This window comes from Pseudopipra pipra, chromosome 3 (genome assembly GCF_036250125.1).
Source record: "Pseudopipra pipra isolate bDixPip1 chromosome 3, bDixPip1.hap1, whole genome shotgun sequence".
In the NCBI taxonomy this organism is placed as follows: Eukaryota; Metazoa; Chordata; class Aves; order Passeriformes; family Pipridae; genus Pseudopipra; species Pseudopipra pipra.
Genome location: NC_087551.1, coordinates 21,115,919 through 21,141,068, shown reverse-complemented (window position 1 = coordinate 21,141,068; position 25,150 = coordinate 21,115,919). Strand labels below are relative to the sequence as shown.

The 25,150-nt window shown below is 37.1% G+C and overlaps 1 protein-coding gene across 9 annotated transcripts in view; it reads right to left on the bottom strand.

Moving 5' to 3' along the window:
• USH2A (usherin) overlaps positions 1-25,150 on the bottom strand; it is a 385,399-nt gene that overhangs the window by 344,360 nt on the left and 15,889 nt on the right. For all 9 annotated transcript variants that reach the window (XR_010428978.1, XM_064648236.1, XM_064648230.1 and 6 more), the window contains exons 4-7: positions 7,675-7,810; positions 6,432-6,495; positions 3,797-4,091; positions 2,354-2,538 (exon numbers count right to left, since the gene is read on the bottom strand). Coding sequence is in view for 8 of the 9 variants with exons in the window: in XM_064648236.1 (XP_064504306.1) it covers positions 2,354-2,538; positions 3,797-4,091; positions 6,432-6,495; positions 7,675-7,810 (680 nt within the window). In the remaining variant the exon portion in view is untranslated. The remainder of the gene's footprint in view (positions 1-2,353; positions 2,539-3,796; positions 4,092-6,431; positions 6,496-7,674; positions 7,811-25,150) is intronic.

Genomic DNA, 25,150 nt, shown 5'->3' with positions numbered 1-25,150 from the left:
TTCTCTCTGCAAGAGAGAAGAATGCCTGCTTATTTGCACACCTACATGGGCTCATTAAAAACAGATAACCCATGTTACCACCTGGCACCTGACATACAACATTCAAAAAATGTCACTTCAAAATATCTCAGAGCTTTTGAAAGATGAGATTTCTAGTTAGACTAGGTCTGCTGAGTCATACTCCTCTGTCTTCATGAAGAATCTTTGAATTTACTGTCCCCCAATCCAGGTCAGTGCTTCATAAAAATCTCAGTGGAATATATTGGTATTTTTCTCTAGGTGATACTGTCTTCTCTTCCACTCTGCAGAAAATTAAATAAAATATTTTTTGCTGCCATGGCATGTAGAACTGTAATGTAAATGTTTAGACAGGTACAAATGGCAGACGAACATCACCATCTTGTTATGGAAGCACCAGAAGGAACAGCAGAAAGACTGTAAGGCTGATGGCAACTAGATAAGCAGGTCATCAAGATTTTAGGGCATCTACATGTGGTTTCTCAGGAAACCAGGAAAACAAAGGAGATCCTAAAATAAAGGTCAGCCAATATTCAGACTAAGCAAAGATTCAAGCCTCTGATAGGGGGATTAAGGACAGCAAGCAACTCCTAACTTACACAGGTGGTACAGGATGGAGAAACAAAAACCTTAATCACTTTCATTTCCTAAAGGACACAAAAAAGTCCATTCAGTACTAGCATATGGTCACCAAAACAAGAACTCTCAAATCATGGTAAGGATTTCAAAGCCAAGGTCATTTGCCTTCCATGTCAACCCAGGGATCCTGGCTAGGCCACCAGGTAACAAGCACACTGGTGTCTAAATCCTGGACAGACAATTTGGACACATCTTGGCAGTTACAAGTATGTGGCTGGGAGAGAAAGAGAGAGAAACCAGTTTTGGTTTACCATAAAATCCTCCTATAAAGGGAACTCTGTTACACTGCTGACACAAATTTGGAGCATTGTTTCAACAGTAACTACTCTTTGAGAACACAGAATACTCACCATTGCAGGGTATATACTCACCATATATTTTTAAACAAAGTGTTCTATACATCAGCTGTACCCAAAAATCATTCATTTGTATCACTTCCTATCATCATTTATGAAAACATAAATGATGATAGGAAGTGAATTGAATTGAAGGGCAGAAACAGTTCATATTTAACTCCTCAGTTCTTTTTAGGAAATATACAAATATGTATTTCTGGGATGAAAATGGCATTACACCTCATTTGGTTTATTTATCCAAAAATGTTTGGGTTACTTAAGATATTTCCCTTCTCCTCTACCCTCTGTTCCAAGAATCAGCAATAAAGCTCAGATTCCTTTGCTGAAGAGTGGTGTAACTCAAATGACCTTATGCTCCTCTCCTCAGAATTCTGAACTCCTCGAGAACAAACAGTGATGCCGACACTTGAAAAGTCTTAGACAAGTAGTAAAAGTGAAACAACAAAAAAAGCAAAATACCTACAGCACCTGGTAATGTATTTTCTCACTGATTTCCAGCTAAATACTAAACAAGCCTAATACTGACTGGCAGCTGAATTCAGCCAAGAGATAATGCATTTGAATACATGTAGTGGTACAGATGCAATTATGTGTATGTGTGTGTACATACATGCATGTGTGTGTAAAATGATAACATATTAACTATCTATTATAGATGTCATACACTGTATTTATGAAATGTATATTTTATATTATATAGCTTTAAATATGTACATGCTCATTGTCAGTAAAAGGGTATGCAACATATTTCTAAAAGCTAGTGACCCTCCTTATCCTCCTCCCCACAGTTTTATATTGGTTTTTGTTTAGAAAGATTAGAAAGTTTCAAGATATTTTCAAGACATTTCTTACATGTTTTGCATGACCCCTAGTAAGGCTGGATGATTGGCTTTTGTACTTAAGTTTGGCCTCTTTTCTAGACTTCAGAACAAGTTCCACTCTCAGAGATCAGAAGGTAGACTTCCATATCCACCAGACAGTTTAAAACAATCTGTTATGTCTGTACCTTCCTCCACTTATCATCTCAATGTTCTGTAATTCTACTGACAATAGCCCCTCAAAACACAAGCACATAAAATTTCAAAACTCTAGCACAAAAATAACCGAGGAATCAATTGTGTCACATTCATAAATGACTAAAATATGATAAAAATGACAGATGACTTTCTGGAAATCTGCAATCAAAAGGTCAGATTTAGGATCTTCTATATATACAATAGTCCATAATAAATGAGTATACCAAATTAAAAGATTCTATCTCATTGGGACACAGAAATGAATTGTGTCAGGATGTTACCTGTTCAAAGTATCTGTATTATGCAGATAATACCCACTCATACCTGTGAAGCTGGAGACAGTTGACAGAGTCTGGTTTTTCCAGAGATCCATTGTTTTCCATTCCAAAAATACTGCAATTTCTAGCAAAATACTGCCAGTCTTCCCATTTTAGATCATCTCTTTTTTTTCTTTCTATTCTTACTGCTTCAGGGTGTGGGCTAAAGAACTGCAGTATAATATAGAATACCTACAAGAAGATAACAAATTTATGAACTGATATTAATGGCTAAGTTGTAAAACAATGAGAATATGAACTTCATTTTTCTATGTGACTACACAGTCTGCTCTACCACTCACAGGCAGAAGAAGCAGCTATATTTCAGGCCATATATTCCCAATTAAAACTAAAGATAACCTTTTTTGTTAAACAAGCTCTTTGAACTCTCAGACACAATTACACAACTACTGATCTGTGCATCAGAACTCCACCTTTTCTTGAAGATCATTTGAAAATGCACCACAAAATCCATGATTTGTTACAGTAATGTTATTTTGGCAAAAATGAAGGTTATAATTCTGTGTTGCCAAATATTTGATGAGTAATTTGTCTGATAACAGGTACTTTTTTTTCAGGATTCTCTCTATTTTTAGCTCAGAATCTTCTCAAATACCTGTGCTGTTTTAAAGAGCACTTCCCTCAGCATACTGCTTGTGCAGAAATGTGTGTAGCAAATAAGCAAAATCCTAGAATGTCACATATATTTGAAATCGCTTTTAACTAAAGGACTAATTCTTACTTACATAGCCAAAACCTGTCATCATACTCTTTCCCTTCTCACCATTAATGAAAAAAAAAGAATAATAAGCTAGCAAGAATACATAGAAATTTGGTGCATTCCCTGTTGTGAATGCTGCCCCATTCTCCTTCCAAGACATCCTGACACTCTTCAACAGCCCAGTGGAGTGTTAGATGAAATATGGCCTCTTCAGTAACCAGGCCTGCCTATCGTTTTCTCCTTCCATATTCTTTGGGAGGCTAAACTACCATCTCCAGAATATCTACAAAACAGAAATCCCCTCTGATAAGTCTGTGTGCTTTCGACATGTTCAACTTCATTCGTCTGCAGTCAGTTTTCTACCAGAGGTATGGAACAAGCACTGTAAGCCTTAATAGAAATTAAAACTAAAGTTGAAGACTATAAAAGTGGAGGTAAAAGACAGCAATCAGTTCCTAAATATTGGTGCCTTCACACAGGATATCCTCTCTGGTATATCTATTCAAGATTACTGCTTGTTACAACATCAAAAGAGAATGACAAAAACCATAATGCATTCTGCCTTTTGCACTGTTACACACCAAAAAAAAGGAAGCTTTCTTCCTGATCCTCTAAGGATAAAATTTTAAAGCATAAGGTTTGAATTTCCTCAAAATTGTAAATGAAACACCTACAAAACTATTTTCTTAGTTCTTATTTAATAAATAGCAAACGTAATATTCCCATTACCTGATACTGTCCATTTTGCAAATCTATTGTGATTGAAACACCACGATCCAGACCTGCAGTATTAGCAAACACAGATGAAATCCAAGTGGTCCCAATGTCATCATCATTGATGTAATACAGAGGATGGGCTTCTGCATCCAACCTCAGCACTCTGTCGTTAGTGGTATCATCTGCACCATTGGGGATGCAGTACCTCTGTATCAATGGATGCACTCGGGGATGACTTCCAGGACAGCGGCACTCAGACTGGGTATGAAGATGAGGGAATTTTCCAGAGAATACTTCCAAAATATCTCTGTCACAGCATATAGAAAAGTAATTACATACATGACAAAAAAGGACAAGTGCCACTTTGTGCCTCTAGGGTCTTAGATTAAACAAAATTCAGTTTAGATTATAGTAGAAGCACTAAAGGCCTGGTTTCAGCTCATAAAAATGGGGCAATCAGCTACAAATGAAGCCCCCACAAGTTCTCTATGTTATCTATGGTAAGCAGCAGGCACCTTCAGAAGAAGCACTGCAGAGCTGCTTTCATTGCTCCACATATATGAAATTCCTCAGACATATGGCACTAAGGGAAATTAGTTCCTCGCTGAGGTGTCTATAGCTAGATAGGATGAATCTAGCCATATATGGAAGGAGAAAAACTCTTAACACTTTATTGCAGCATCATGTCTGGCTGCAGTTAGTGGTCTGGATACTGCTCTTAAGGATACCATAATGTTGACACATTGCCTGTAACCACAAAAAAGTTGAATGTTTGCACTCAAATCCACCAAAAAGACCACCTTGAACAATATCACATTGCACTGTAGAAAACTTGGACAGAAATATTTTTACTTTTAACTAATTTTAATACAAATGAGTACTTTTTAGCTGCCCCAGTTTGCCATCAATACAGCCATGTCAAATCATTGAGTCATTTGAGTTTCCTCTGACATCAGCAACTGAAATAGATACATAGGGAGGTAGCAAGGTAGGCAGGTAAGCAGGTAGATATATGCATGACATGGGCAGGTCTTTATCTGTTCTTCTCTGGTGTAAAAGAAAGATTTTGTAAGCCTAGAAGATACTGAATTTTTATATTAAAAACCTGTTACTTGTCCCATTTTCCTATTTTATGAGTAAGAATATAATTTTTGTGTACTTCTTAAGTAAATAAATACTTGCTAGCTGCCACTACAAATTCCACAGAACCCAAAGCTATAGGGCCTTTTACATAGACATAGCCTTAAATTAATTGGCACACAGGAAAGACTTTCCTTCACAGTTTATCCCATTTTGGACCAAGTTATTTGTGGATATAAAATCAAATCTACAAAGACATCACTAGGCCAAAACATTCTGTAAAATATCTTATTTTTCAATTGTTAAACTTTATTCATTTCATTGACCTAAATTGTAGTTCAAAGGATTTGACAAGCATTGCTTTGAAAAAATGATTTTCATAAAACTTGGAATTCAGATTCACACTAATATTTTCAATTCAGAGGAGCTCAGTTCATCATAATGTCCTGCAGATAGCTGAGCTCCTAGGAAACTGCTCTACATCTTATTGAAAGACTATCATTAAGTAGCCTTAAGGTCTGCAGTCATGAGTGTCATTGCATGCAGCCTACCCAGAAGCACCACGCAGACAAATAGGACCTGACTACTTCTGGCCAGCTTGAATTGACTAGATTAATCCAGCATGAGCTGGATAACAAAGGTAACATTTCTTTGTAATGTGCTAGGAAGGGAGGCTGGAGGGCAACAGAAATTGCACTGGCAACTGTAATTTGGCCTCAGGAGCGGAGGAAGTCAAAGCAATTGCCCAGAGCTCTGTGGGCTGAGCCAGCGAAGTCATTGGCAGCTTATGGTGACAATCTAATATAGAAAGCAAGGAACAGTTCAGACAATGGCACCTCGGGGTAAGGGTGTGTGCATGGGGCGGGGGAAGCACCTAGAATAGCCAACATGGACATCTGATACTATGGGGAATCTGAAACCAGAGGAAAGGAACAGCTAAGCATAGCGAGCCAGGCTTGCAGCCACAAAGCCAACATTCTAACCAAGTTGGAGTGTCTGTCCTCTTCAGTTGGATCACTGGTATTTGAGTGGTCTAGTCCGCTATGCTCCCTCCCTTGCCTTACAGTTTACACGGAGCTCTGAGAAAGCTCTTAGCAAGTCTTATCCACCAGGACTAAGCTTATCAGCACACACTATTATGTCAGAATTATGATGAGTAGATAACACCTAGACAGTTTATAAGCATTGAAATCTAGCAACTGGATCTTCTCTCTGCAGAGTACATAGTAAGTCAGATTGTAACAAGGACAACAATAAGAAGGAAAGCACATATTTATTACTGAGTGTTGTGTTGCACTATATATACACCACATATACCGCTATATATATTAAGCCTACTTAAGCACAGTTCAAAAGCAAAACACATTAAGTTGCTGAATTTATTTTAACTCAAGATTTTTTAGATTAAGGGTAATCTCTGAAACGAGGTTCAGGAAACTACATCATCACAAGCAATCATCTAAAGAAAATATCTGAAAAGCACTGTACTTTGGGAAATAAGCATATTGTTATCTACACTGTCTTCTCGCCTCACTCTTACTTTTTTACAAAAATAAAAGTTCTTTACCTGTTTGTAAGTGCCACTGGGTAAAATCGAAAATCTTGCATTCTTCCAACAAATTGCTCTAAACCTAAGGAAATATACTATAAATAATCTATTGAGCAGAAGGCAGCTTTGCACTGCATGAGAGCACCTTTAATTCAGCACTCAGAGATCTCTCTTGCACAATTACCCCTCCTGAATGAAACCATCTTGGACCTGGACAAAACTATAGAGGGCAGTGGCTTAATTTTTTTTATAAAAAAGAATGATTTATAATAACTTTATAAGAACATTTTGTACCTATCTCTTTTCTGATTAGAGAGGTGGCACAGGGATCGGCTCATTAGACAGAAGTAATGAGCCAGTCCATGTGCCACCTCTAATTAGAGAAGAGATACAGTAGGTACAACTGTACCTATCAATTTATACAATAAAGATAAAAAGCATTTTAAAATATTATCTTCTTTTATACAATTATTAGTTTTCCAGGATTCAGAATCAAAATTACAACAAAACACATTTCCAAATACAAGCTTTAAGAAATGGGGCACAGAATATTTTCTTGCCCAAGCCCACAGTAAAGTTGTTTTAAGTGACACATAGACGTATTTAGGAGTTAGCTTCAAATTGTGCATGTTCCTGAAGAGCAATAGTCAGTGTTCTTAGACCAGGAGAGCCAAGAATTTGTGAAAAGCAACAAAACATTCCCCACCATTCTGCTATGACTATGTCATGCTGTAGTACATATAAAATTCTAGATGCAGAGGAAGAGTAAAGCTATTAGGCACTACTAGGCTGCAAGATTCTCATTCTGCTAGTCGTTTACATCAGTATTGACAGAACTGAAGAACATGAACAGCCAGAAATCTTCAGCTCTGTTCCTGAGTCTGCACAGAGAGGAGCATTATCTAGTGGCCATGCACAATTCCATTCTGAAATACTTGCATATATTTACTCAGGAAAACTGTGAACATAAATTATTGGAATGTGTCACTTTACATGCATGTTTTAAAGGCAGGAAAACCTACCTATATGCAGTAACACATATAGAATAAATTATTATCCTACTGGATCATCTACCAAACTTCTATCTTTCAGCCAATCTTTTGAGAAAGCTAATTGTATAATAGGAATTTTCTTCTGCAGGAAGGTATTACTTCTTAGCATATAGATAACTTAAAATTACTCACACACTTCTTTTAACCACAAGATGCATATTTTATTTTGTATATTCCAATGCATTCCACTAAAATACTACAAGATTCACCTGTGAAGCTTTGTCCAATTTGCAGAGTACCATCAGCATCAGTATCTGCAACTGTTCCCTTAAGAATCCTTGAATCAAAAGGTGTGTTGTCATCTTCCCAGCCATTCAAGAAGAAACTAATTCGGCTGTGATGCACCTAGAGAGTCAATGTAAAAGGGCAAACACATGGTTTATTATGCAATCACTTTGATTTCTCTACATGTTGAGTTTATCACTGATCAACCAATACCATTACTTCAACCTTTCTGCTATGTTTATTTTCAGTGCCTACTGAAAGCAGTTACCTCTTTTCTGTCCATCCAGACGCATAACGTGTAAAATTTCCACAGTCGTTAAAGAAGAAACTACAGTACAGGGATCTGGCAGGGAGGGGGAAGAGAGGAAAAGGAGAAGGGTGGGTCTGTTTCACACGATACAAGGCTGGTTACAGCTATATCACCACTTCAGGCCATGGGCACATGTTATAGCTGTCACAGCTCTTCTCATACACATCAGTTCAAACAGGCCTCAAGGGGCTGTATACCATGCTCAGGATAACCAAGCACAGCACGTTTCAGCCAGGCCTCTAACACCCCTCCAAAACACCTCCCTAACCCCAGCATGCTGCTTTCTACAAGAGCTGAAGGGAATGGTATAGGAACTGCCTACATCTGCTTTACACCCAGTGGCTAATTCCCTCACATCAAGGGAACCCTTGGCTAGGAATATGCACTCAGCCAGCACCCCAGGGTACTGTTTTCTGCAAGTGTTCCCTTCCCTGCCAATTCATTTTAAATCTGAGCTAACGTTCATAGAAATACTTTATGGCGTTCTCCCAGCTCCACAAAGTCACGAGATGCTGAGCTTTTACAAAGTACTTTTTTTCGCATTAAAAATCCTCAGGTTTAGGTTACCTAAAATTAGGAAAATTTTATTAATATGGGAATGTCTTTCAGCCTTACATTTTATGAAATTCAACCCTCTTATTTAAAAGATATAGGTCCATACAAAATGAAAACGGTAGGTATCATGGCTATAGTCAGCTTCCCATTAATGAAGTTAATTATACTTCAAACTAAGTTGAACTTATCCAAAACTTTTATTTCAGAAAGTGATTTATTTGCAAAAATGAAATTACTTGATTTTTAGCAATAATTAGCTTGCATAAGGCTTTTTTCACACGAGAACTTGGTAGCTTTCAGCATTTGAAACATCAATTTTTTTGCTGCCAATTTACAGAGCAGTATTTTAATTTTGCAGATATGGATGCCTGGTGAATCATGTCTATCAAGGCCAGATAAAACTAGAGTGCTTTAGCCCGTCTTGATAGTCATGCTAATCAAAACAAAATAAACATGGAATAATTGCTTCCATAAGAACAATATCTATGTAAGGACACAAAAGGTTTACAAGCCAGAATAATTTGTTGCAAAGAGAAAAGACAGAACTTATTTACCAGTTAACAAGATACCAGCTTGAAAACCACAATATAAGCACTCACAATACTATTCTGCAATAAAGTCTTTCAAATTTCAGACCAAGATAAACGGACACAATTATCTATAAATCTGAGCTCAGATGATCAGCATCAGTGCCTTGGGCAACATGAGTCTATCAGCATTTTAAGAAAGAAAACATGAAATAAGATGGAGGGTTTTGTTTGGACTTTTTTTTTTTAGGCTTCACACAAAATTGTACAGACGAATTTTTCCTCCTTAAACTGCACTTTCAAACATACACATGCATGCTGAGCTTTATTGCCATTTCCAGATTCAGTCAATACTTCCCAAATTTAGACAGGAATATTTATTGCCCTTCCACTGATGGAAATTTGAAGGCTATTATCATAATTACTAAGCCTGGAGATTTGTTCAAAAAGTTATTGCATATGAGTTTCACCACTCAAAATACATCTCTCCATTTTAAATTATCTTTTGTGTTGACACATCAATGACCTAAATACAACAGTTTTTTATTTAATTTTAATTCAAAGCCCTCTAAACATCTGATGCCCTATTTGCAAGAGCCTAACTATACGTATATGTGGTGGTTACATCGCATTTTTTTTCTGCATCACATTTTTTACAGCCTGTTACTGTCATTTGGTGTTTGACTGTTATCATCATAAAAGATACAGGCTTTTCTACTTTGTTATTTGTAGCATTATCTCATGTTTTACAACATCTTTGCACAACATGCCCGCACATGAAATATAACTAGTGAAAAGTTCTCAGTGGTATTAATGCATAAAAAAGAATGTGGTTCCATCTCTACTGTCTTTACCCAGCCAAAAGCTGATGAACAGCCAATTTTCCTTTATCACATTAGCACAGCCATGAGGGAAACACATTTGTTCTAGTCAGCTACACTAAAGATACTATTACCAATCTAACATATACATGTTTTATATCAGCAGTATTCTCAGAGTATGAGGGAGCCAACAATATATTAACACTAGCATGACAGTTTATTTAAGAAAAGAAAATTGTCTCTGTAGAGGGACAGAAGTTAGAAATGTATGGCTAAAGCTCAGTGTCACTGGTCTAATAAAGGTAATAATTCTTAAGCTTTCTTTATAGCAGGTAACACTCCTGTGGCAGCTCTGTCATATCATTCAAATAAAAATGTTGCCTTTTACAAGTTTAAGAGTACCTTTATTTTTAGTCAGATATGAAGCATGTTTCCGCTTTCCTGTTTCCACTGTAAAACATTTGTAAGGGGAATTCAGAAATGGGTGCACTCACCCCCATCAGCTTCTTGCAAACTTACTGTCTCAGACACAGCTTTATAGGACCCAATTCTGCCTCCCCCCATGGTAAGCAGAGTGCTTACCTCCATGCATCCCCTACTAAAATCAGTGGGTCTATTTATGACTTAACAGCAACAGAATTGAGCCCTAAGTGACCAGGTATTTTTACTTGTTGAAAATAGGTGACTAATGACAATTTTAAATCTCCCTCCCTCCCCTCCCCCACCACCAATCTCTTCGTATTAAATAGGATTTAGAATAGTTGGGTTTAATATAGCACATCCCCAAGGTAGCCCTAAGCACTTTACAATGCTGAATTGGATATCAGTAGTGCAGTGACTGTGTAAGGCAAAGGCAGCAGTCATTATGCATTTGGCAGTAGCTCAATGTAATGATCCCCCTGCTGGTTATTAAAGGGGGTATGAATATCTGACATGGGAGGAAAATGTAGGAGGGAAACCATGTGTGGTATAAAAAATCCCAGTGGCTCTCCACTGTGGGAGGAGAGGAAGTCTCAAAGTTTGGTGTCAGTTTAGACTAAGCTAAATAAGAAGAAAAGCTGGCACCAAATCAGCTGTTTAATGTAGTTATTTAAGGTCTCCTGACCGATAGCATTAAATTTCATACAATAGCACAGAACTAAGAGAACATTTTCCCTTCTGACTAGGACAACAAGATTATTCCCCTGTTGTCTTTATTAATAACGTTCAATAGGAATTTGTCCCAAGAGAGTAACAGGAGATGGGCAGGAAAGGTTGGCTTCGTGGTTGCGCAGAGCGCAGGACCAGAAGCCTGGGACATCAGCCCTCTAATCCCAGCTCTGAAACCGCCTTGCACTCTCGTACTTCCCCATCTGTCAGATACTTAGCAAATCACCTCATAAGGAGGTAGCAAGGATTAGTTACTAAGATACATTCACTCTGAAACTACATCAGCCCCTGCCAACATAGAACCTAATACCAAGCAATGGAAAATCTATTTGATGGTGAACTGAGGTGGTGAAAGATGTTTACACTCTTTCCTCTAATAGCATTCTTGTTATGATGCAGAAGGGTTTCAAAGAGGAGAGGTGCTGGGCCAAAGAGCTGAGAGGCAAGTTCCTTTAATGCATCCTGAACTAAGCTCTTGCAGTTCTTTGGCACAAGCAAACTGTGCATCAGAGACAGCAATACCAAACCAAATCACTTCCTACATAGGAAAACTTCCTTGCCCTGTGGGTCACTCACAGTAGTGCAGAATCACAAAGCCACAGAATGGGTAAGGCTGGAAGGGACCACAATGGATCATCTGATCCGACTTCCCTGCTCAAGCAGGGTCACCCCAGAGTGCATTGCACAGGATTGTGTTCATGCTATTGTTAATAAAACAAGATAGGTATAGAAAACACATTACAACTTTATTTTCTCACCTAAAGATCTCTGCTATTCAGACCCTACCCATGAAAACACAACAATGAAATTTAACATGAATTTTTCCACTTGGTTTGGATCAGGCAGAGCTTTCATGTGAACAAAAGCCAATATTTTCATGTATTAACTGCTAACACAACTGCTAACTTCCACTGTATTGCGGCAATCTGTGTGGCAAAAAAGAAGCAACACAACTGAATACTCCACTTCAGAGCAGTTGCACTGGCTAAGGGAATATGGCAAAAAGCAGGAGCAGGGGCCATATAAGAGCATGGCAAGCTTGTATGTTAGTGTGCTTGAACACTTTTTGAATCTCAAACCACCAGCAGCTCAGAGACTTCACCAGTCAGCCATGGTTTCTATATATTAGTAGCCTGATTTTGCACAGCTGCTCCTTGAACGAAGAATACAATGGGGGTTTTTTTTCACTTTTTTTTTCATAAGCCTTGTACTGATATCTATAAGTATAATGTATATTGGTATAATCAATGTATAAATAAATAGTATGAGTTAAAAATAAAGAGTATAACAGGTATCATAAAAATAAGTAGTATCACAAAAAAAATTAGCAATATGCTTTAAAAAAACCCAAGCTGAATATTCCTCATCATTAACACAGAGGCAGAACAGATTTTGATATCAAACAAAAAACACAGTTATATTGACTCCACTTTCTTGAACTACCATGACCTTTTCCAAGCCAAAGCCAATTTGAGGGAATTCTGAGACCACAACCTACAAAGTTTTGTCTTTCATGTAATAACAAACACATTTATTACACTGCAATGTACATGTGTGATATCTGGCCCACTTAAGCAACATACATTTTTTTCTTCACACATTAATCACCACACATTTTTTCTTCACACACATTAATCATTCTGTCATCAAAATGTCCTGATACATATATATAAAAGGCAACTGAGACAATTTTAGTCTCTTCCATGTGGAATTGAATTGCACCACTTAAGCAAAAATAAATGAAGTTAAGTGAATCTTTCTTCAGCAGACACTATGATCTTTTGGCATTAGTAAGATTTTTCCATTAAAAGTCAGTTCTAATACTAAAACTACCCATATACCTTGTGGAAAATGATTTCTAATAAATAAGATAGGAAGAAGAGACATAGAAAAGAGTCCTTTATGTTCTATTAAAAAAAAATCCTAAAGAATACCTAAATATATTATAGCAGAGCGCAAGATCACTATCCAGAGATCAAAGCTTCACTGCACTAAATGACACACAGATGCAAGAGTCTCTTCCCAAAATATTTTACAATTTGTAATTATTATATGCTCCAAAGACATAGCTGTTTTTCAGTTAGTACAATCTTTCCCTATAGGTTATCTTTCCTATCCCAATATTTAATGTCATGGGAAAGATTTATTAAAATATTACAGATAAATTAAAGGGAGTTATTTCAAGACAACATTAATCTCTTCTACTAGTTGAACATACATTCTTTTTACTCTTATTCATCATAGCTCCTAGTAACCATAAAATACAATTTAATCTTAAAGTTTCTTCTCATCATCTATTGTTCTAATAACTAGATCACACTGTCTGGCAAGACAGATTAATAAACCAGAAGAATTTCTTCCCAGATGCATAGGCCGTAAATGAGGAGCTCCACAACAAAGAGAACTCTGGCACCAAAAATAAAAGAAAAAAAATCTTTTCTAGTCATTTAAGTCAAATGATACTAATCCTGGCCTACTGAGTTATCCAGCCAACTTAGTGATGCCAAGCACTTGGACTGTAACTTCAGCTCTTATGGCTACTTAGACCATCATACAAAGTCTCAAAGGGCAGGGGCAGGACTGATCAACATACATAAAACAAGGACAAGGACCCAAAATGCATCTTCCAATACTAGGAAATTAATACATTCCACTACATGTAATAGACACCACTGTTTTCATACAAGATGAAAAAGAAGCAGTTCAGGGATCTATGATACATACCAGACAGTAAACGAGATTATTTCAAAACTCAGGCATCTGCATATTAAAATTAAAAAAAAAGCAGCTAATTTTTCATTTAAAAATGCAAATTTAGCTAGATGAAAATGCAAGTTAAATTTAAAAATTTAATGCAAACTAAAACACAAGGCCTGTTTCTCAAATATGAGGTAAAAAAGCAAGTTCTCCTTGAAACAAGAGAACAAAAAATAAAACGTAAGAAGACTCAAGTCTGGTTTTGTTTTTCCTTTAAATAAGCTCTATTTGCACAGCAAGTAGTTTCTCAGAAATAGAAATAACTATTACAAAGATGATACATCATTTGGAGAATTTTAAAGTGCTTTATGAGAAGCAATTAGGCAGCTATATAATTTACCTGTAAGGCATAAAAAAAAAAAAAAGGAAAAAAAAGTGCTATTTATTTTCCAGCAGAATTGATCCCTCCCTTTACTTGTCTTAAAAACTAAAGTGACTCCAAAAAAAAAATAAAGTTACACAGGCTTTACAGAGATGTAAATTAAAGCAGAAGTTAGCATAAATGATTTGCTTAATCATTCAGAAATAACAAGGAGTCAGAGATTATGAGAAATCAGGAGAAGCTGCAACTCATCCAGCTCAAAAATTACTACAAAACATACCATTACAATTGCTTACTGTCACTTAATTTGGTATGGTTCTCACAAAAGTTGCCAGCTAAACATAGCTTGCTATCTGTTAAAATAACCAAGATTCAGGAAACCTCTTTTTTCCTTCTTAAACATATTGCAGATTTGTTGCATCAGGAACTTTCTCAATGAGTTCATTCTGCAGGAACAGACAGTGTATTAACACATTTTCTCCCAAGGTGAGAAAACAGATTAAGGTTATGACCAAAATGACAGGCCTGTGGCTTCCTTGAATACTTTAATAGAGTCAACAAATCAACAGTGGTCACTGATGACAACAGAGGAAGGAAGACAATAGATGGAAGGAGCAGAATTAGTGATGCTGTTATAATGGTCTAATCAGAAACTTGAGCATAAAAATTTTTTTCACCTTCAACCTGTCTAAATATGCTCTTTTTGCCTGTTCATATAAAGATATATGGCATATTCTACCACTGGGGGACATTTGGGTTCACATCTTTATGAAAGCAGGTGTGAAACAGAAGCGTAATGGTTAACAGAAGAGTAAAGGGGTTTTGCATATCAAAGCAATGAGACACACACAGGTATGTATTTCAGTATTTTCTTGAATAATTGCAAATCTTGCTGAACCTGCAGTTAAAAAGGCTCCCACACAGCTTTAATACTTCATAAATGAATTTCTGTAAAGAGGAAAGGTCAGTGATACAGACTTCAGCAACAGACTTTGGGGGGAAAAAAATAGGTTGAAACCATTAGCATGAATCCAACCTTACATTCAGCTGTAATATAAGCAGAGCTAGCAATCAAAAATCACAGTGCTGCATTTTACATATTTTTTAAAATCTGACCATCTCTGTGCCCCTAAATTGATGAATCATAAATGGCAGACAACTTTCTGCCACAATTCAACATCTTCCTTCTCCGAATAAAATGCAGAATTTACACACCTTGAACATACATCACAAGGGCTCCTTCTCTATCACCCATTTCTGCCTTATTCTTATTTTGCATTATTCTACTAATATTTATTTCTTCTTTTTAATCTACTAAATTTACATTTAGCTTAAAAAAAACCCCAAACCTACAAAACAATAATAATAAAAACCCAAACAACAAGAAAAACATAGTGAATACAGGTGGGAGCAGATTCTATGTGCCCAAGGACTATTTTTCTCAAACATTAATATAAACAAGGAACAAAACAGTTTATCCTGGGAAGGGGAAGGGCAGGCACTGAGCTCTTCTCTCTCGTGACCAGGACCAGAGGAAATAACATGAAGCTGTGTCAGGGGAGGTTTCGGTTAGACATTGGGAAAAGGTTCATCATCCAGAGGGTGTTTGAGCACTAGAACAGGCTCCACAGGGAAGTGGTCACAGCACTAAGTCTACCAACCTTCAAGAAGCATTTGGACAACATTCTCAGGCATATGATGTGATTCTTGGGGCTGTCCTGTGCAGGGCCAGGAGCTGGACTCAATCCTTGTGGGTGCTTTTCAACTCAGGATATTCTATCATTCTGTGATCCCCAAACTCCTCTGCTCCTCCCAAGCCTTCAGACAATCTGTCTGTCAGCCATCTTATGATTGCTTTAGAAAATAAAGAGGTGTGGTAGTTCCCACAGTTCAACCTGTGCAGACGAGCCAGGATTTCGCGTCACAATCAGCCACCTCGTACTCCACCTATTACTCACTGGCACTAGTACACAGCCTGCTCCTATAGTCTTATATTGATTATCTCTCCTTACAACGTACCACATGCAGCCTAACTCAAATTTAAAACCTTAGCTGAACGGATAATTCAAGAATAAGGACTATCACGGTGATGACATTATTGCTAGAGATGTTTGGGCAGATGTCTTACATACTTCAAATTCTCCTGTGGCCTTTTTTTTTATATTTTTTTCCTCCTCTCAGAGGCAAAGCTTACAACCCTAAAATAAAAGGAGTTCACTTTTAATCTTCTGCACTTTGCATTTTAATTTTTTTACTTGGAATGAAAATTGAGACAACACAGAGGGAACTTGGCAGATCTAAAACTTGGCAAGAGATAATGAATTTATGTAGCAAACATATGAGAACAAGGATATGTCAGGAGGAATTTGTCTAGGAACTTGTTCTCAAACAGACCAAAAAAAGATGCTAATAACCATGTTAATAGGGACAGGGGAGTTGTGGGAGGGAGGGCTGTGGAAATTAAAGAAAAATATCGAGGAGGACAAGGCAGCTCAGCTAATTTATCTGCATAACACTTGACAGACAAATGGTACCTTCTGCACCAGAGAAAGAACTGCCTGACAAATTTGCCAATGAGCTTGGTGCTGCTTCAGCTAGAACCCTGTCACAATTTCAAATCTTCAATCCTGTTTTTAGATAATTTGCCAATATATAATAGCAAATGCAAAAGCTACATACATAATAAAATTTATTCTACCTGCTATTATTAAATGACTTGATTCACTTTTCTGAATTCCGCTGCTTCCATATTCAAATCCTATACTACCTTCACGTGGCAAAAAATGAAGTTTTCAAGCTGTAAGAACTCTGCACCTCCAAGAAAACCCAAACCTACTACCCACTGCTCTGTATTTCAAGCCTTTGAAGCAACTTAGCTGCAAGATTGAAGGACAAGAGCCAAAGCTGATAAGAGGCAAGCTGCAACCCTGGCTTCTGGGTAGGTTTCAATGTGATGCTTTTCACGCACCTTTGGTTCTCAGCACAAAGAGCATTTTACAGGAAGAAAACAAATAGGGCTTGGGGCTTTTCATTGCCACCACTGACATAAGTAACAGCACAGAGGCTTTATTATGATGATTTTCAAAACGGAAGTGCTTAAGTTAGCATCCATGGTTAGGGGAGATTACTTACAACCATTCTGTCATTTTTAGAAAGAAGACCTGCCAACATAGTTCTAGGCTGAGATTCATTATTCAACTGTTGCCAAAACTATAAAGTCAACTCTGTTCACTCACCAGAACATGCCAGTATGCAACTGCAACTGTTTTAATTTGCTAAGTATTTTATTTTTTGTTTTTCCATATCAAAATTCAAGGATGCTGCAATGCTATTCTTCACTGAGAGAAGGAAGTAAAAACTCCAAGATCTCCCTTTCAGAACCTCCTTAAGCTCTATAAAACAATCACCTTTAGCCTTTAACAATAGAAACTGAAGTTGTGAGTGGAAACAGTATACAGATGAGCTATTTGGCATTAAGTCATTGAATTTTTCTTCAAAATCAGGATGCTGCTTTAAGCTGACCAGGAGCCCACACAGGAAAATGGTTTGAAATAATTCGAAAGTTTAATTCTTCGGTATGCTCCAAATGAAGTTGCAATATATGTAAGTTCACCAAAAACAGGATCAACTAACCAAATCAGTGAATGAAACTGTATATTAACCCAGACTATTTTATTATGAGAAATTATGTGGACAGATGCCTTTCTTTACAAAATTTATAGGGGATGTTAACACACATCGGTATTTGATGACACTGTGCACAATCTTGTTGCAGAATCCAGAGGATTTTAACTTTCACTAACATAACAGGGTAAGAACACCTGTGCTGACTATATTTTCCCTGCAGGCCAGAAAACTGGTAGAATACCAGAAAAACATTCCAAAAGGAAAAACACTTTTTCATCTTTGCTTATATCCTCTACTTCTTTCTTTCTTTCTTATACTCTTGTTGTTAGACTTTGACAGACACTTTTCCAGGAGCTCCTGATAAAAAAAAAAAAAATTCTTGATTAGATAGCTTTTGAAATTAAAACTGCCTAAATGGGAAAAACCCACCATTTTTTTAAAATCTGGAATTGACTTATCACAACATTCTGTCCAGAGATAACAAGTGGAGTGACTAGTACTTCAGCTGTGAATTTATTTAAATGTAGACATACACATGCAGTATTAGGAAGGCAAAAACAGGATATGAAATAAACATAAGGCATCAGCTCTAAGCTCACTGTCAAGAATATACCAAGGCTTCTAACCACAGAGTTCAGCTGAAGGTAACTATCTGTCAAATGTAATCTGTGCAAGTGAATATGCTTAAGCTGGTGCTATGAATCAACCAAAATTGCTTTGGTCTTATTGACATTCAATTGCAAGAAGTTGCAGCTCATCCAGTCCAATAGACATCTGACAACACCAAGAGTGCTTCAGTGACAGAAAGCTTTAAATATAGATGCAACTATCATCACAATATACATGGAACTAAACTTTATCATCCCTCATACCATCTTCAGAAACAGGTCATCAGCTGGATGCCATAAGACTGCATGGTCATCCTCTCTGCCTGTTGCCAATTTCTGCAGTTAACAAATCACTGCAATTTTAAAAAAAGGAGAGAATACAGACAGACTGACAGAAAAAGATCACTCAATCTTCCAGTGTCCCATTAAATCTCTCTCCAAAATCAACTTTTGCCATTATCATCTTTGTTCACTATTTAAACATAAAATGCCAGATCAAAATTTGTTCAAACTGTTTGCATTAGTTAAGGGCCAGATCTTCAGCTCCTATAAACTGCTTTCAACTTCAGCAATGTCATTTTACACTTGCCCAAATTCAGACCTCAAATATGTTAAAGTTACTTTTCTTCTCACATCTGTTCTTTACACCTTGAAACAAGATGTCTGATAACATGTGCATGTGGGAGGTTGGACAATAAAGCAACTTGCATACTGGGTCCCAAAAGAAGACACAATTTGTGTCCTAACTTTGCACAAAAGAAAGGAATACCACCTGCAACCATGTATGTGCCTGTTTCACTCCTGTCTCTCAGAGAACTGCCATTTCAGTGGCAGATGTTCCATCACAGCACAGTGTCTTTTTCTAAAAATTTTCATATATCCACACCACCTACATGAGTTGTTACTTACCCCCCCTGCTTGCCATCCCTAACTTTAGCTCCTCCTTGTCTTACAGTAAATTGAAATCATCCCAGATTCACAAACAAAGGCAGTTGGGGAAGAAGAAATACATCTACCACATAGAGCTTGCAACCATGTTTAAGGGGATGCACAGTGTAAGTGACTTGGGGAAGAAGAGGGGAGAAAGATTCATGTCCGTGTTATGAGCACTCTGAACAGTTATGCCCACACTCTGAGAAATCCAGTGTGAAAAAAACAGGAGACTTGAGGAAGAAACCTCAACAGGGGACCACAGTGACAGAACTGTCTTAAAACAGAAGGGCTGGAGAGGATAAAGGGACAGTAGAAGAAATGGTAAAGAACAGCGAAGGGGAAGGAAAAAGCATAAGGTCGGGAGGGGCAAGTTGTGTCTTTGCCTTTCCTTCTTTTGCCTCAGGCCCATATCGGCCTTTCCTTTTCTTGACTTAACTGGGATGAATTTTAATTGCAGCCTCTCTCCGTGTTTTATACACTATGTACTCTCTACTTGTGTGGAGTGGATTTCCCATTCATCACAGGATTGCAGACAAAAACCCCAGGAGCATTTTGCTTTCCTTCAAAGTTAGCTTTGCTAAAATCAATAACTTTAGGGCTGCTTTCTCCATCCAGCACATACCCCCACCCCACAACCATTTCAAATTTCATGATTTTTGATCATTTGATTTTGCGTCTTATCTCCATATACAGATTTATATTTGAAATCTTTCCATAGCAGCTACAATATTCTATATTGTTTCATTAACATATAAAGGCAACAACCTTACAGCAACAGTGGAAACATGCTCTCATTTGTAGCTTAACACAGTCAATATGATAACTGATCTCTAACAATGTCTCCCTTCTTTCTCCTCCTCAGTACTCCAGCATTTTTCAAATCAAAGTTCTGGTTTTCTTAGGGACTGCTATGTCTTAAATATTTCTTTGCTTGGGCTTTTATTTTCTGATCACCTGCAAGTCTAGTGCAACAGCCAAGGATCACAATCACATTAAACTTGCATGCAAACCACTGAACTTAGTTTAAAGAAATATAGGGGGGGGGAAAAAGGAGGGGGTGAGAGCAGGAGCGTTTCCTACTGCAGATTGCAGATGGAGTATCATCCCTCAGCAATATTGTTACATCTCTTTCAGCTTTATATTAACTCTCCCTTCCCTGAAACTGTGTATCTTGGCATTTTAAATCCCCCTTCATTTTCCTGGTTGTCTCTCTTATTCCAATAATATCTTTCTTATCCTTGAAAACATGTCACTCCAATTCAGCAGTCTTATTACATATGCTCCTAGCATTTGTATAAAAGATATTTAGCTTTTCTCTTTGCCCTCCTTTACTTTTCTTTTTCACTATCTCCTACAATGTTAATCCCTTCTCAGCAGGAAATGGTTTTCCTTCAATCCAAGTCTTTCTTTTTGTGAATATATTCACTAGTTCAGCTTGAATTCCCTGAAGAACAACATAATTTTTTTTATTTTTTTTAAGGGGAGGTGGGAGGAGGGATGGAACATGGAATCCCAGAGTCCTCCTTGAAGCAATTAACTCTGTTCAAGATCAAGCTACATATTAATATAAATTTGACCCCAAACAGCCAAATTGGAAAGCAACTGGAATGCAGACCAATCTATAAGACAGTTTACAGGCTTAAGAAAAACTAATAGCTATTTCAAAAACAAAGTGTTTAAGATGCAAAAATGCAAGTACTAAAATAAGAAACGTTAATTTTTTGGATGGGGTAATCTTAGTACTGTGTTAAAAATTGAGTAATATAACACAAACTCAGTTATCTGATAAACCAGGCTGAGTTATCTGATAAACCAGGCTGAAGACAAAGAAAGATCAATGTGAAAAGAGACAGCTTTTGAAATGGTCTGTATTTTTAGGAATTAGTATTTTAAAAAGCAAACATTTTAAAACAAACAGTTGAATCACAGATTAGTGACCTTTTTGTTACAGATTATGCATTACAATTTTAGACTGGCAATTTTCATTTAATCTTTTGTTGGCCAGTACTTCAAAAGTATTTCAGTAGTATGAAGCAGTATTAAAATTGTTAACTACAGCTTTCCACTTTCTATCCAACCAGCACTGTACCAATGAATAATATTCTCTATTGCCAGTGTCAGTAGAGCTGTATCACTCTATTAGGGATGCCTCAGGACAGAATAAATATATCTGGGCAGGGGAGTGGCAGAGAGAAGCCAAGAGCTCAAAATTGCAAAAACAGATTCTGTTTAAAACTAAAATAATTAACAAATAAGCTTTGCTACAACTATTTTAACCATTGATCAATCTCTGTCCTTTTTACATGGAAAGGTTTAACAAGTGACTCCTGTGCTGTAAATGAGTTCCAAATAAAAAAACTTCAGAGGATCCTAGCCATCAGATCTGAAAATACATGGAGAACAATTGCTTTCCTGCTGCATAATGACTCTATTTTTCCCAAGTCACAGAACAAATCAGACCCAACATCCAATGATCACTATAGTAACATGAAAGGAGACAAGTATTAAGGATTCAACAAGCTGCTTCTTGGTAGCTAAAACAGTTATGTAGACTTGCCAAAATTAATTGAAACAAAAGGTCTGAAAGTACATTTTAGATAATCTCATAACAATACACATTTTCTCTCTGCTCCCTCCATTTAAAATACAGCACAACCACTGATTCAGAATTTTCACAAACTACTTGTAATCACGTAAATTACAGATGAGATGTAGATGTCAAATGAAATATCCCTTCTGAATAAAGTCTCTGTGCTTCACTAGTCAAAGAACAAGCAGATATCCACACAAACGAAGGGGGAAGCTGTTACTAACATACAATTATTAGCCCTGTATTACAATATCAGCTGCATATTAAATTCTAGTCTTTTGAATTGATTATATCTGAAGAGTTTTGCACCATTCTGCACCACTCAGTACTGGGACTTGTAAGTCATTCCCAAATATAACACAAGGGTACATTCGTTCCACAACAACTGAAACAGCTCTGCTGGGACTGAAAGGTTGAAAATCTATCCCTCTGTCTTTTTTGGCTGATGATTTGCATAAGAAGAAAGCAATTATTCTTGCCCTTTGAATGCCTTGCCACAAAAGTTCATGTATCCAGTTAAGGGATTTTTGCAAATAAAGTCTCATCTTTTCTTTCAAGGCTTAGCCTCTTTTCATGGTCAAGGAGCCACAAAACTCTGCCTTTGATTCCTCTCATATTCCTCCCCACAACCTTACTTCAGGCCCTTCCCTCCTCCTCTGTGCCCTGCTTTCTTCCCTCCATCACAAAGTCCTTTAGAAATGGTCATTCAAGTATTCCTTTGTAATGTAACTCTCCAACTATCTTTTTGATGACAATTCACTGTAAGCTTCAATTTTCAGTTTTTGAATAAGTGCTTTTCTCCAGAGCATTCTTACTAAGAATCTTACCAGCCAAGCTTTGCCATAGATCCAAACTGTGCTGTTAATGGAACACAGACCAAAGCTGACTTTGGAGGACAGTGTTTTGGTAGCTTATTGTTGGAAAAAGCTAAAGGAAATAGTTTATGAAGGAGCTCCCTCAACCACCTTTTGCTAGAGATGGGCCAGGAGAGGATCAGGGGAGGCTGGTCATAAAATTCATAGCGGTGCCCTCTGCACTTTAGTGTACAGGCCTCAAGCTAAGGCACAGAAAGGCCAAGAAGATTACTGAACAACAGCATAGACGAGGATGTCAACAAACACAATATAAGGAAAAGTTAGAAGGCCTTCAAACATAAAAAAATACACTCAGAAGTCCAGCAGAAGAGTGGCAATCCAACTTGCTACATGCATAATTATCTGACTTACAGAAAAGAGGTACATCTATATGGCACAAGTCAGTACTAACTTGAAGAAACAGAGTATCTACTATCAAGACTCAAGCAGGCCACCTAGAGAAGCTCGGAAAGACGACAGACTTTTTCTTTTACCAGTCCTGATTCCAAGAACCACATAAGTCCCATGGGACACTGTCATCAAGCTAGAAAGAGAGAGGCTCATATCTCCAAGTATTGACAATAAATTTTCAAGGGTAAGAATTCCAGTGGAAAAAAACAGAAGTTTGCAGTTCTGAAATGTCAGATTAGGAGAAATATTGATGGTTTATTCTGTGCTGCCACTGAATATCACTTGATGCTTTGCTTACAGGTGCAAGGACGATGAACCTCACGAGACATATAGGCCATCTACGATCACAGTCAATAGCAAGGATACACCTAAACACCACCAAAATGAGAGAAGAGAGGTTTGGGAGGAAAATATTTTGGTTTTTACTCAGGAGGCAGAAGACAAAAGCCAGTGCCATTCTTTGAAATGCTGCCAGTATCATAAAGGGTCAGACAAGCAAGGCTGTATGATTCTGCACACAAACTGTGCATGGAAAAAAGGATTTAGGTCATTTCAGAATTGAGACACTTTTCTGGAAGAGACAGAATCAAAGAAGGGTCAGTTGCTCCTATACCCAAATAGAGCCAGTTTCTTTGTATATCAAATTAGGAAAGAAACCAGAAGTTGAGGGTAAAAAATAAAGTATCTAAACCAGAAATGTCCTAACTAAGCATGCATGTAGAATGTAGATTGTGACAAAATATGCCTGTCTTTGAAATCTAAAGCCTAAGATGTCTGAACCTGAATGTCAGAAATTACATAGATCATACCACTGAAAAAGTATTGCTATGCCTTAAAGAAAGTTCAAATTTTCATAAAGTACACAAGCTTACTGTATTAAAACATATTACAGAAGTTGGTATTCCAGCACATTTTTTAAAATAAAAAGAGCACCTTCAGATTCAATGGAAGATCAGAAAAGCAGCAGGAAAAAAAAGAAAAACAAAAAAAAAAAAAAAAACCAAAACCTATTTTCAATTAACTCTGCACAGAGCAAAGAACAACGTGGAAATTAAAATTACAGACGTGATGCATGACTAGGTCTTGGACCATTTCTTCTGAGAATCCATCAAATCAAGTCTGCACTGGGAGAACTGGTTGGAAAAGCACATGGATTAATACTGTACACTAGAAAAGGCAACGTGACTTTTGTGGAAAAAAAAATCTAGATCCAATTTGAATTCTTTGAAGTAAAGATACATGTGAATAAGGAAGAACTGACCAATATAATACACTGGCTTTCTAGAAAGGTTTCAAAGTTGAGAGAGATTAAATGGTCACATTTCACACTGACAGTAGTTTATCAACTCGAACAATCTCTGCTATTTAGCATTTTGTATAGGCTTGAAAACAGTGGCTAGTGAGGTGAAAGAGGATGGAGTGAATGCATCCGGACAGTAAAAGTCAAAGCTTACTTCAAAGTTACAAAGGATTTCAAAATTGTTAACGAACAGACAACAAAGCAGCAGACTAAATGTGTTAACCTGAAGGTAGTAGACAAGAGAAATATATTCTTAGCCATGTAAACATAATACTAAATTCTGAACTGTCGCTGCTCCAAGCAGTCTTGCAGTTACTGTAGAGAGTCATTCACTAATGAGTAAAGAGGAAACACATTCTTTATTGGGAAAGAAATGAAAAATAAAACTATAAAACTTTATTGTTTAGAAACTTACAGTGCAAAGTCCCTGGAACAATAAGTGGAGTTCTGACCCTTGCATCCCCATATAACCCCAAAAGTTTGGAAAAGATCAATAAGGATGAACAAACTGCAGAATGGCTTCAATACAAGGAGAGATCTTGTTTATAAACAATTAAAACACGTGATCAAGTTCTATAATCAACGTATCAAACAGCATAGGAATCGTAAATAGAAAGAAATTAACAAAAGACTGACAAAAAGAAATCGTCAGACAGCAGATTTAAAATAAAGAACACTTTCAAACAGCCATATTTC